General features: G+C 42.6%; 1 protein-coding gene across 2 annotated transcripts in view; it reads right to left on the bottom strand.

The window, feature by feature from the left end:
• Nucleotides 1-11,657, bottom strand: part of MMD (monocyte to macrophage differentiation associated) — a 30,177-nt gene extending 18,520 nt beyond the window's left edge. The window contains exons 1-4 of one of the 2 annotated variants that reach the window (XM_036757338.1): nt 11,341-11,657; nt 10,463-10,558; nt 4,358-4,439; nt 777-937 (exon numbers count right to left, since the gene is read on the bottom strand). In XM_036757338.1, coding sequence (XP_036613233.1) covers nt 777-937; nt 4,358-4,439; nt 10,463-10,558; nt 11,341-11,366 — 365 coding nt within the window. In that variant the 5' untranslated portion in view covers nt 11,367-11,657. The remainder of the gene's footprint in view (nt 1-776; nt 938-4,357; nt 4,440-10,462; nt 10,559-11,340) is intronic. The other variant, XM_036757339.1, reaches the window with a different exon arrangement.
• Between the last annotated feature and the right edge of the window lie 406 nt (nt 11,658-12,063).

Here is a 12,063-nt window from a genome sequence, read left to right as displayed (position 1 = left end):
AAGTGGAAAAAGATTAAGAAGCCCTGGACTAGAGTAGGTGTCAGACTTGAGGCCCACTTGCAAAAGGACAGCCTAAATGAGATTAAAATGTAATTGGAAAATATTTAATAAAATAAAAATTCAATACAGCATAGGTAACGTTAACTTGTGGTTTCCTGTGTCAATATATTGCCGGCATCGATCTTTTTCTATTTGAGTTTAGCACCAGTGGCACTGAGCACTGAGAGGTCGAGTGACTTGCCAAGGGCCACTCAGTCAATACTGGTCAAGGATGGGACTTAAAGCCATGTCTTTCTGGCTTTGAGGCCAGCTCTTTATCCATGACATCACACTGTTTCTCAGAAATGAGACAAGAAATTATGTGTCAAAAATATTTGTGCTAATTTTTTTTGACAGCATCTAAAATTTATTTGATCTTCTTCCCCTCTCCCTTTATCACATCCTGTAGCCTTTAAAACCAGTGTTTATGAATTTTACAAAATATTTCAAGCCAAGGAATGGTGAGCTGTAGCCAGAGAAGTGTGAAAAACTCTAAACCAAAGAAAATCATATCAAGAAATGAAGAATGGAATGGTATAAGAATCTGCAAAGCAGGAACTTATTTCATTTTTGCCTAAATTATAATCTGCCTTGCCACAACACACACACACACACACACACACACACGTGTGCACACACATGTGCATGCGCACACACACACGCGCGCGCGCGCACACACACACGTATTTTCAATCCAAATGGGTTCATCTACTAAAAGAAAAGGCTGTTTGTCATACCTTAAGTGACTCTTTTTCCATGAAACAATGTGAAACACTGTGGAAACAATGAAGAGGGCACATAGGCCCATTCCATAAATCCATGCTGTGATCTTTTCCCAACAGTCATCTGAAAGTCGATGGAGGAGGGCACTCCCCACAATAGCAGGAACAATGAGGAGCTATGGAAATAGCACAGATAAATTGTTAGGTTTTATTGAATTTAGAACTTTATTCCTTTATATCACCTGTGTGTTCTTATCCATCTCAGAAAAATAAAATAAAATTCCTGCTTTTGGGTAATCATAATAAAGCCTGCATAGAGTTGAAGATTCTTGGACTGGCTATTGTCACTAATGTTCAATGGCTAGCAACCATATCACCTACCCCAATTTATGAAATCAAATGCTTCATCCTACTTGCTAGACTCAATTTAAAATTCTTGCTTAAAATATCCCAAATGGGATTTTTGTAGTACTATGTAAGCCTTTTTGTCAAGCTTTGGACATCTGCAAATTGTAAGTCTTTTTACAAGGCCTTCTCTTAACACGAAAAAGCTCTCCCCTAAAACTCAGTTATACAATATCACTGTTAAGACAGACCAGAATCTCAGAGGCAGAAGGAATTCTCCTTTCTGGTTTATTTTCTATACTCTCTGTCTGACACAGATTTTTAAAAATATCTATAATATAGGGGTCTTTTAGTCCCCACTCCCCAAGAGAAATAAGCAACCTAATATCTGAACTAGAAAAATCTAATCCTGGATATAAATTGTAAAGATTTCCACTGTCTCTCTAACACAGCTCTCCTTATTGCAACATCTAAACTTGATGTACTTCAAAGAACATGAGGTCATACCCCTCCTATGTGTCCTAGAGGATTTCCCGTTTAATTGACCAACTTCCCTTTCAACTCTTCAGTGTGGGGGTGATTTTGTTATTTATATAGCGTGAGTCTGTTGCTTCCCTTATGAAACTCACAGAAGTGACAACAAGACAAGAAGGAATGGAGAGCCAAAAAACAAACTTTTAACAATTGTTTCAGCCTCATCTTAAACACAACCTATGCAGTATTCATATTATCTAACGGTCTGCATATACATACTTGTTTTATGTACAAGACTAAAGTACAGGCAATTCTACTGGTACCATTAACGTTATCTTTTAAAAACTCAATTATCATGCTTATTTCAATATACAAATGTATCTAAGGATCGAATTTTTATTGGTTGGTACTATATAAATAAGCTAAATAAGTATGTGTAAGTGTATGTGTGTGTGTGTGTGTGTGTGTGTGTTTTTTTCATCAATATATTCTATCTGGAGAGGCTACTATATATCTATGAGTTCTGGAGAAAAAAACACCCTCTCCTAACAAGGTTATAAGCTAAGCTTTCATTTTTATTCTTGGTAGCTCAATTATACCTCAGACTAGACTTTCTTAATGGTTTATCAGCAAACAACTGTCCTCAGAATCAATTATATTTTCAAAATGATTAGGTTCATTGTACATTTGTGGGGGAGGGGAAGAAGGGCGCAGTGGCTAACGGGCCTGCCGAGGAGTCCCTATTGGCTTTTGACCCATACTTGCTGTCTGTTCCTGGGCAAGTCCCTTAAACACTCAGTGCCTCAGGCAACTTTCCAAAACTAGAAACTGTAGATCTACAGAAGTGGAGAATTTTCCTCATCTTGAGGCTCCTGACCTGGGGATAGAATACTAAGTCCAGACACCTCCTCCTCACTCCTAACAAAATAGTAATTTGCACCTCTATAAAACAGAGGGGTTGGACTGTGATCTCTCAAGTCTTCTGTGGCTCTAACTTGTACAATCCTTAGTGCAATAGGGAACAAGTTAAGCCATATGGCATTTGAAAGGAAGTTTGAAACCATAGGTAGGGCAGCACCTCTCCCATTACTGAACATCTACCACTGTCCTGAAACTGGGACTCGGTCCAAAACCAAAGTACACTGGAGTGTCATGATCCATGGAATCTCTACTATGGGACCAACTTTAAGGAGGAATCATCTTGTAAAGGGGTCTTTTGGAATTTCAACATTTTATCTCCTCGATGGGAGAAAACATAGATCTATCTAGAGCTACATATTCAATTATGCAAAGTGTTAAAATCCAGTTCCTTATAATAACATGTATTTAACTGATATTTTATATCCATCTCTAAAAGACATTCAAGTATACCCCCAGTAGAACTTGTTTTAGACTTCTTAGGCTACAATACCTTAATCTTGGTATTAACACACATAGAAAAGAAGCTTTACGAAGTTTGGTTTATCCTAAGCAATGGACAAATGACTTAAAAAACTAAACTAAACCATTAGTGAATAAGAATACTTGATGATCAAGTAATCCAATTATAAAAGCTGATTTGCTCAGGGATTATTCAACTTCATGATTTCTGAGAGGAAGAGACAGGTGATTATACACTGGGAAAGGAATGAGGGCTAAGGGAACGAAGATACAACTATTCAAGTGAATTTCATAGGATCAAAGGATGTGTGGTTGGAATGGTGCTCAGTAGTCATTTAACTCAACCTATACCCAAATAGAAATCCCAACTAGAACACACAAGACAAACAGGCATCCAGCTCATGCTCAAAGACCTTCCACGAGAAGGAACCTATTATTGGCCAAGGTGGGCAGTTCCACTTTTGGACAACTCTGATTTTAGAGAAGATTTTTCTAACATTGACTTTGAACATCTCTCTTTGCAACTTCAGTCCATGGCTAAACCAGGGATCTGCTCTTTCTGGCCAAACAGAACAAGACTAATTTCCCCTTCACCTGACAACCCTTCCCTACCCCCATTCAATCCTCTCTTCTCCAGGTTAAACATTCCCTAGTTCCTTCAGTTGCTTCTTATATGATGTGGAAACCATTCTGTGTAAAGATCCCAGTGCTTTGGTATACACTCAGCACAATGATATGGCAGAGTAATAGCTGCTACACTGGCTAAAATGATTTAGTACCTTTTTCTATCCTCTAAGAGGGTATACATTACTGCTTTTATAAACTAGCCCCTACTGCCTTCCCTCAAGGGCCTAGAATTTGCTTGTGTTGTTGCACTTATGCTATTTTCACCCAAAAACATTTTTATAAACCCCCATGCCAATTCAGCAGAGAAAATTATTTACTAAATTATCTTGGACCTAAAAAGTTTGGATTAGGCTGCAGTCTGAAGGTGGGCACTAAATTTTAAGGTATCCCTGGGAAAAGGTAGTCTCCCAATAACTTTTGCCATTTTAGGCCAAAAAAAAGAGTTAAGGAACATTTGAAAAAGGTGAAATATTATCTGTTAGAGTTCGCATTCTTCTTAAAATAATTCTCTTTATTTATCACAAGTACGCATGATTATTCATTTTATAAAAACTTCATCAGAGAGAGCAAAGCCAGGATAAAATTCACTTATTTGAAAGAAGATTGCAGTTTCCAGGGTGACTCAACATAGACACCCTGGTAGTAAGTAAGCATCACTTTGCCAGTCTTCCTCGGCTCACAGATTGCAAATTGCATTGATTGTGTATTACAGCTAATACTAAGAACCCCACTACTGATCACTGGGAAGAATTTAGACGCTGGCTACTCACTGCATGTGTGTAACAGTTAGCTGCATGTTCATAGCAAGTAGGTTTATAGCGGCTGTTGGCTGGGGCTCGATGGTTCATGAACCTGGTAAAAACAAACAGACATCATGTTAGGAAAGCAATGGTGAAGGATAGGTAGGCATGCCTTGTATGTGGCAGATGAGGAAGCGGTGATTAGAAACGCCTACTTACAAAACCAAAATATTGGAAGTTATGGTGGGCAACTAGGTGGTACTGAACTTGAAGTCAGGAAGATCTGAGTTCAAATCCTGCCTCAAATGCTTTATTTAGTGGTTTGACACTGCTAAGTAACCTTACCCTCTCTCAGTCTCAGTTTCCTCACCTGTAAAAGGGGGAAAATACTAGCACTTCCCTCACAGGGTTGTTGTCAGTATTAAATTGAGATAATGTGTAAAGTGCTTTGCAAACCTTAGTGAATAAATGTTACCTATTTTATTTAGTAAATGCTAGAGGGGAAAAAAACAAGTTACAGTAAATATATATACTAAACACAGCAAAACATCTGTAGCATATTGTATGTTTAGCTAATTGTTCCTTTGGTTCATTTAAAAGAAAAAACAAGACCTCCTCAACCAATAATGTGTTTTTCTAAACTTATACAAATGCAAACATAGGGCACTCTTCTGGTCATTAAAACCAAAGGAAGATGATGCATTTGAAATGACTTCTACTATACTGCTCAGAATATTCAAGTTAGATACCCTTCCATATAAACATCCGCAGGTGTTTTCTGTGCACTAACTATCCACGTCCCAGAGTCCTAAGCCCACATGATTATCAGGGCTGTCCAACTTGTTCCCCGATATTATGTTACAAAGAACATGCTCCCACACCGAGCAGCGTAAATAAATGATACTCTGCTAGCTCAAGCCTAACATAAGCAGGCAGACTGTCCCCTGCTCTCTACATGAATAAGTGAGGAAGGCTCTAAGCCTCACCAGGAGTACTCATTACTTTGCTTTTATTCCGTCAGGAGAAAGTTGAGTTTTCTTCTGGACAGTTTAGTTGACAATTTGAGAAGCTGACTTAGGACAATCAGCATAGAACCTCCTTTCTCTTTGGAAGGTTGCTTTCTTGATGGACGAACAAGACTCTTCCATATCTAATGGGAATCCTGGAGCAAATCTGAAGGAGCTTAGTGTCTCACATGGCAGACGGGACCAGGCCAAACTAAGCAGACGTATTCAGGCTGCCCTAAGCTAGACCTAGCATCTGAGTCCCAAGCTATTAAAAAAAATAACACCTATTTTTATGGACAAATGAAACCAAACACACCCACTTTGGAGTCAAGTAAGACCTGGTCTTGAGAACGAGCATGAAAATAAGACCTCCAGTAATGAATTTCTACATAGATTGGTCACCTGTACAATGATCATAGTTTGTAACCTAGACTGACTGAGGTGCCAGTCATTTTGCAGGCAGTTAACAAATATTTGTTGAACTGCATTTACTACTTTGTTTGGAAACTAATTGTTAAAGAATTACATGGTGAAGCGCTGCAAAATTCTTTTAAACTGTCTTTTCATGTACTTGTGTAGACTTCAAGAAACATTTCTGGTCTCCTGACAATCCCTCAAATAGTTTTGCTAATTTCCTTCAGGACCAGTGTGTTGCCATATAGGTCTTATTAGAAGAAAGGAAAATAATTACACTCTAGGGAAAGGTGCTTTAAAAGTGTCCAAAGATCTAACACATCATTAAGTTCAGACATAGCAACATATCTGTAAGTAGCACACCCTACAAGGAACAATTTTATAGGGTGAATGGCAATGCTTCAGGATGGTTGAGGTTAAATGAAATTGGCAGCTCTCAATCTAGGGTGGAGTAAGCAGGGTTAAAACCACCCACCATCAAGACTAATGCTAAAATAGCAGTTTATATTATTGTTGGCCCACAATTGGAAATTGAGACTCTTATGTAGAAACAGATACAAATTGCCCTAAAATTCTTCTAAACACAATGAGACATTATGGATTCACATAGAATGTGTTATTTTATCCCCACATTGAACATTGTATGTCAAAATAACATTAAGTTTAAGGGAAAAAAAGACTACATTTGTTCTCTCCCACCCCCAATGCCTTAACTTTATCTAATGGACAGCAAAAATGTGACGTGATTATCAGCTATCTCCTTTAGAGCAGGGGTTCTTAATCTGAGGTCCTTGAACTTTTTTTTAAAGGGGCTGATAAGTGTATTTCAATATAATTGTTTTGTTTGTAACCATACATATTTTATCTAATGCATTTCTACACATTATTTGGAGAATGGTCCATCTCCATTGGTCTCATCAGAATGCCAAAGGAGTTCATGATACAAAAATGGTAAAGAATCCCTAGACTAGAGCATTTCTTTTTCTCTCCTTCAAAAAGCACTTTCTGGAGGGTACAATGGAACCTTAAGCATCCATGCTCTGGAGAAAAGGTTTTGAAAACAATTGTGTTGTAATTTCCCAATTTCCTGCCAGAAGCCAAACCTCCACACACTCTTTTCTAGAGTCAAAAAAAAAACCCAACCCCCAAAACTGCATCTAAGACAAACTAGAATAAAAATAGAATTGAATTTGAGTACAGAAAAACCAGTTCTCACACAAAATAAAGATCAAGAAAGGATCTCAAGTGTTATGGTAAAAAAAACACACCCCACTTCTAACATGGATATAGATATACTCTACAGGTTACCTAATATTCTAGCATCAACAGGAAAAGTATCACCTTCCTGAAGGAGAAAACCAAAACCAAACCTGGGTAAATGATGGCCATTTACAGAGTTTAGCCAAGACAAAAATGATTAAGTAGGGAAAATAGTAATCCTTCACTTGCCTCCTCCTCCTACACTTACAGAACTTCTCCCTCATCCTTTGGTGCCATTAATGCCCAAACCAAAGATTGCCTGCTGCTTCCCCAAGACCTTTTGCTCCATCCAGGCTGCTCTATCTTCATCCCTCCTCTCTATTAAAATGTACCTGCTCTGGAATTCATTTTGCTTGATTATGGGTATCTGTTACAAGGGCTTTGTTTTTTTTTTAATGGGGAGGTGAGAAAATAAGTTTTTGTTTATGGAAAAAAATAAAGTTAAAAAAATAACCTCACTGTGTCCTTTTCCTCTGCTCTGCTCTGCTCTCACCTAGCTTTGGAAAGCTGCTACAAAAAACTGATTCACAATGAAATATGAATAGCTGATATATCCTCTATTAGCCTTACCAGGTCCAACAACTACAATTAAACGAAGGATTACTGAAGATTATAATGCCTGAATCCAAAGAACACATCTCCAATAGTGGAAAAGAAGCACTATAGCAGATTGAGGGAAGGGAGTTGAAAGGGGGAAGGGGAGACCGACTCATTGTTCTCTAAATTATATTACATAGGTAGCTGCCCAGATAGATGTAATATCGCCCCTACTCCACAGTTAGACATCTGATATCCCATGTTTTGAAATAAACACAAAATTAGAGAGGAATCCTATCCATAGCATTCAGTGCCTCTCTCCTTACTGGGGCTAAAAAAATGGATGTTGGCAGGAGAGAATGATCAAGATTCAAGACCAGCAGATTAGTTCTGGTTCTTGGGCTCCTTCTTCCTAAAGTAAGGTATTTTCTGAAAGCAGCATTGCAAATCACAAAGGATCTCAGAGGATTAGTAGGAAGAATGCCCTTTCTTCTGTAACATTAATACTATCTCCATCTTAACAGGAAAGTGATACTCCATAACAATTTTGTTTCTTTAAGTTCAACAAACTTCATCTCAATTTAACAAAAGGAAACACACCACCTCATTTAGAATTAAAATATTTTTGATGCACAACAACAAAAAGTGTATTTAACCAGGACCAAGGCCCTGAGCATAATAAATCAGTCTTCAATCCAATCATGTTATGAATATCAACCTACCATGAATACTTCCCTACTTCTACATATTAGTTGTCCTCTACATTATGGGACATAATTGAGGGAACATTTCTTCAAGAACAACTTCTATCATCATCAGGGATTCATACTATAAATTGTTCATTAGGATGATGGCCTAATAGCTCCCTTTCCCCAAATGGTTCTAGTAGGAACTACAACATAAAAAATGGAGTTAATAGGGAAGGTGGAGTGCCTGAGGAGTACTCCAAAAAGCCTTCTTCCTATGTATTGTCTGTAAACTGTTAAAACAGCCACATAATGTATCTATAGAATGCTTTGGGGATTGAGATATATTGAAAGAACTCATAAATACTGACTTAGGAAGTGTAGAATAAAGTAATTTTTGAGTAAAGGAGAAAATTAAGTCCACTTTCTATACTCCCCCTAATTCCCAGGTATTTGTGATACATGTAAGGAAAATCTCATTTTGTCAGCAACCTTTTTTTTTTAAACATTGCTAGCTGCTGGTAGGAATGTGGTGGGGACACATTTTGAAAAAAACCTAGTCTAATCAAATGTTTTCACTGAAAATACCCCCATTTACTACATGCAGCTCTATATTTGACTCATACTTACTTATAAATATCCTGACTGCTTCTAAAGCTATAAGAAATGCCTTCCTTGTCTTCTCCCCTCCCCGAAACTGCCTCTTTAAAAGTATGCGGCATAGGCTCCTTGACATGTTAGTATGTGAACTGGGGAGACAGAATGCTGCTCTCTTTTGTTAAATGAGACCTTTCAGTTTTATTGTATTCTCACACACACACACACACACAAAAATCCAATGAGAAATGGAAGCATATTTTCTATGGAATAAAAGTGAATTACAGGATGTGAAGAAAGGGAAGTTACCATTTAAGATTGAATGTAAAGGCCATTGGGAGAAAATAGAAGACCACCAACAAACCTGGAGGCAGTGATTTCAGTAAAACTGCAGCTCCTTTCTCAAACAGGAAAACCCAAAAGAGGTATATACAAAGGAAAAGCAAAACCAAATCGAATAAACCACAGAGACAGAGCAGGCCCAATCATGCACTTCATTTTCTTCCTTTTTGTCTCTACACAGGTTTGTTTTTTCAAATCTCCAGCCCTAACACACGGTTATGACTAGAACTGAGCAGAAAGCTTGGTTTTAATTTGGGGTACTGAAAGTTCCCAGAAGGGGCAAAATTCTCAGGCAATCAGTTGAAGGGATACTCATCACTAAAAAAATTAATCTGTCTTAACCTGTCATTCTCCTAGTAAATGTGACCAACCTCATTCCTGTTCATTTTAGGCCCTTATAGCTTGTGGGGGGTTTGGGGTGGGAGGCTGTGAGTCAGGAAAGAAGCTAGAAGTCCTGAACGCTTAAGAAGTTTGTGGGGGAACTAGAATAGAAAATATCAAAGAGGATCTTTTATTCAGAGATAAATTACAATTTCCCCCCTTTTCTCTGCTGCAAATAAAGCCCAGTGGTGTATAAACTCAAGACATCAACCAAAATTGGTCCTCACTCCAGTGAAATCCTTAAAAGGGCTTGAAATAGCAACACTCTGAAAATTATATTTCTCCAGTCTCACAGGACAAAGCCTTTTGCTGCTCACTCCTGCTAAGTGCATAAAATGGGGAAGTTTGCGTGATCCAGTCAAAAGGCACATGGATGAAGCGTGGCAAGAGCCACCGGATAGGTGACCCTTCACCCACTTGAACTAAAAAGGAAAATCTCTTCCCCCTGCACCCCCAGCTTCCTTTCGGAAACTATGCGCAAATCCCCCATCTATTTCTAGCGTACCGAAGAAAAGAAGCCTGGAGGCAAAGCCAAGCTCTCTCAGCCTCAGTGGGATCCTAACCAGGTCTTCCACGAAGGACCAGCCTGGTCTTTCCTAGGAAGGGCTGGGTTCATCTTTCCCATCTCCTAACCAGAGAGGGCCAGAGAACAGATCCCTCACGCTGAAATTAACATTTGGCTTCTCAGTGCCTAAGAATAGCACAGCTCGAGGATGCTATGCCAAGGCATGCAGTGGCAGCTAGGGAGAAGCGGAGCAGACGCTGCAGCAGCCTGCCTCAGTTTCCCCCCTCCCCCACCTCAACCCTCGAGGCTATAAAAGCCGCCCCATAAAGCAGCTGGGGATGCGACAGAGCTTGGGAGATGCTCAAGGCTGAGCAGCCCCGGCTTTTTGCCTTTCTGAAGCTTTTACCTCGACTCCATGAGCTGCAGCCACAGGGGAAACGACTGCCCGGGCCCTGGACCCCCAGCGAGTCCGGTGGTTATGGATCCAGGAGCCAACCTGGGACTGGGGTCGAGAGGGTGGGGGGAGGCAGGATTGGGAGGGAGGCAGAGAGAGCTGCGCTCAGATCCTGCCCCTGCAGCCTGGGGCTCCCAGGCCATATAGGGCCAAAGAACGGGCTCCCTAGCGCCCCGCGGCGCGGCTGCACGGAGATCAGGCGGGGACTGGGGCGGGGGTGGGGGGAGGAGATCCTGGGAGATCCAGGGAGAGCAAAGGGAGCCGCTGTGAACAGCTCCTGGGGTGGGGGAGGGAGGAGGAGGAGGAAGAAGGATTCCCTTCTGCGAAGGAGAGTTCCACTGGGGACATCCTACACAGAGATAAGATCCACTCCGAGAGACCCTCTGAAGGAGGGGTGAGGGTATGGGCTAGAGACCAGCCCTCGCGGGAGATGGGGAAGAGATAGTGGATAGGGGGCTGGGTTCCATTCCAACAGATGGGAAAGGAAGGGGATCGCCCAGGGGAGAGATCCTGGAATCAGAGCTGGGATCCAATCCTAGAGATGTACTAGCAGGGGGTAAGACGGGATCGACCCTGGGGGAGAGATCCTAGAGCTGGAGGTGAGATCCACTCCTGGAGATCCACCAGCAGGGGGTGGATTGGGACCGCCCCCGGGGGAGAGATCCTGGAGCTGGAGGTGAGATCCACTCTCAGAGATCCACCAGTGGAGGTGGAATGGGATCGCCCCCGGGGGAGAGATCGGGAGGAGAGAGCCTGGTGGAATCCTCGCCAGACTGGATGCGAGAGGCGGGGCAGGGTCGGGATAAGGCCTCGAGGGATCCGGTGCTCACCGCTGGAATCGGCTCTTGAACCGCATGGATGCTCCGGGCGCCTCGGGGGTTCCGTCTCGGCTCTTAGCGTGGCTGGTCCCGCGGGCTCAGGGCCCTCATCTCCCGGGCTCGGGCTCAGGCTGCTCCGGACACCGCCCGCTCGGCCGCCCGCCCCCCGTCCCCGCCGGAGACAGCTCTGCCGGGCTGGTGCTCGACAGACAGGGCCGGAGGGAGGGCGACTGGGGTCCGGGCCGGGCAGGCCGGGAGGCGGCTGGGGGAGGCCGCTTAAACCGCCCAGAGCCTCCCGCCTCCCGGGCTCCCCCGCCCCCGGAGCCCCTGGCCCCGCCCTGGAGCCCGGCCCCCCAGAGCCCGGGGCCCGCCCACCGTGCGTGCCGCTTGCGTCACCGTCCCGCCCGACCAATCAGAGTGCGGAGCGGCCGCGGCGGCAAACCTGTCATTCATTCCGGTCGGGCCGGGGGGAAGATGGTGGGGCTACGGGTGAGAAAGGAGAAAAGGCTGGGGAAGAGGAGGGGCGGGGCTAAGAGGAAAGGGGCGGAACCAGAAGCCCGACTGGAGTAAGGGCTGTGCAAGAGGGGCAGGGCTAAAGAGGAAGGGGGCGGAAGGAGGATCGAGGATGGAGAAAGACCTGGGGCACCGGGAGGCAGGGCTAAGTGGAAATAGGGTAGAGCGAAGAATAAGGATAGAGGCGGGGCTGGGGAAAGAGGGGCGGGGCTAAGGGAAAGG

The sequence above is a fragment of the Trichosurus vulpecula genome, chromosome 4 (assembly GCF_011100635.1).
Source record: "Trichosurus vulpecula isolate mTriVul1 chromosome 4, mTriVul1.pri, whole genome shotgun sequence".
Lineage (NCBI taxonomy): Eukaryota > Metazoa > Chordata > Mammalia > Diprotodontia > Phalangeridae > Trichosurus > Trichosurus vulpecula.
Note: the sequence above shows the minus strand (reverse complement) of the source record. Positions and strands in the feature narration are given on the sequence as shown.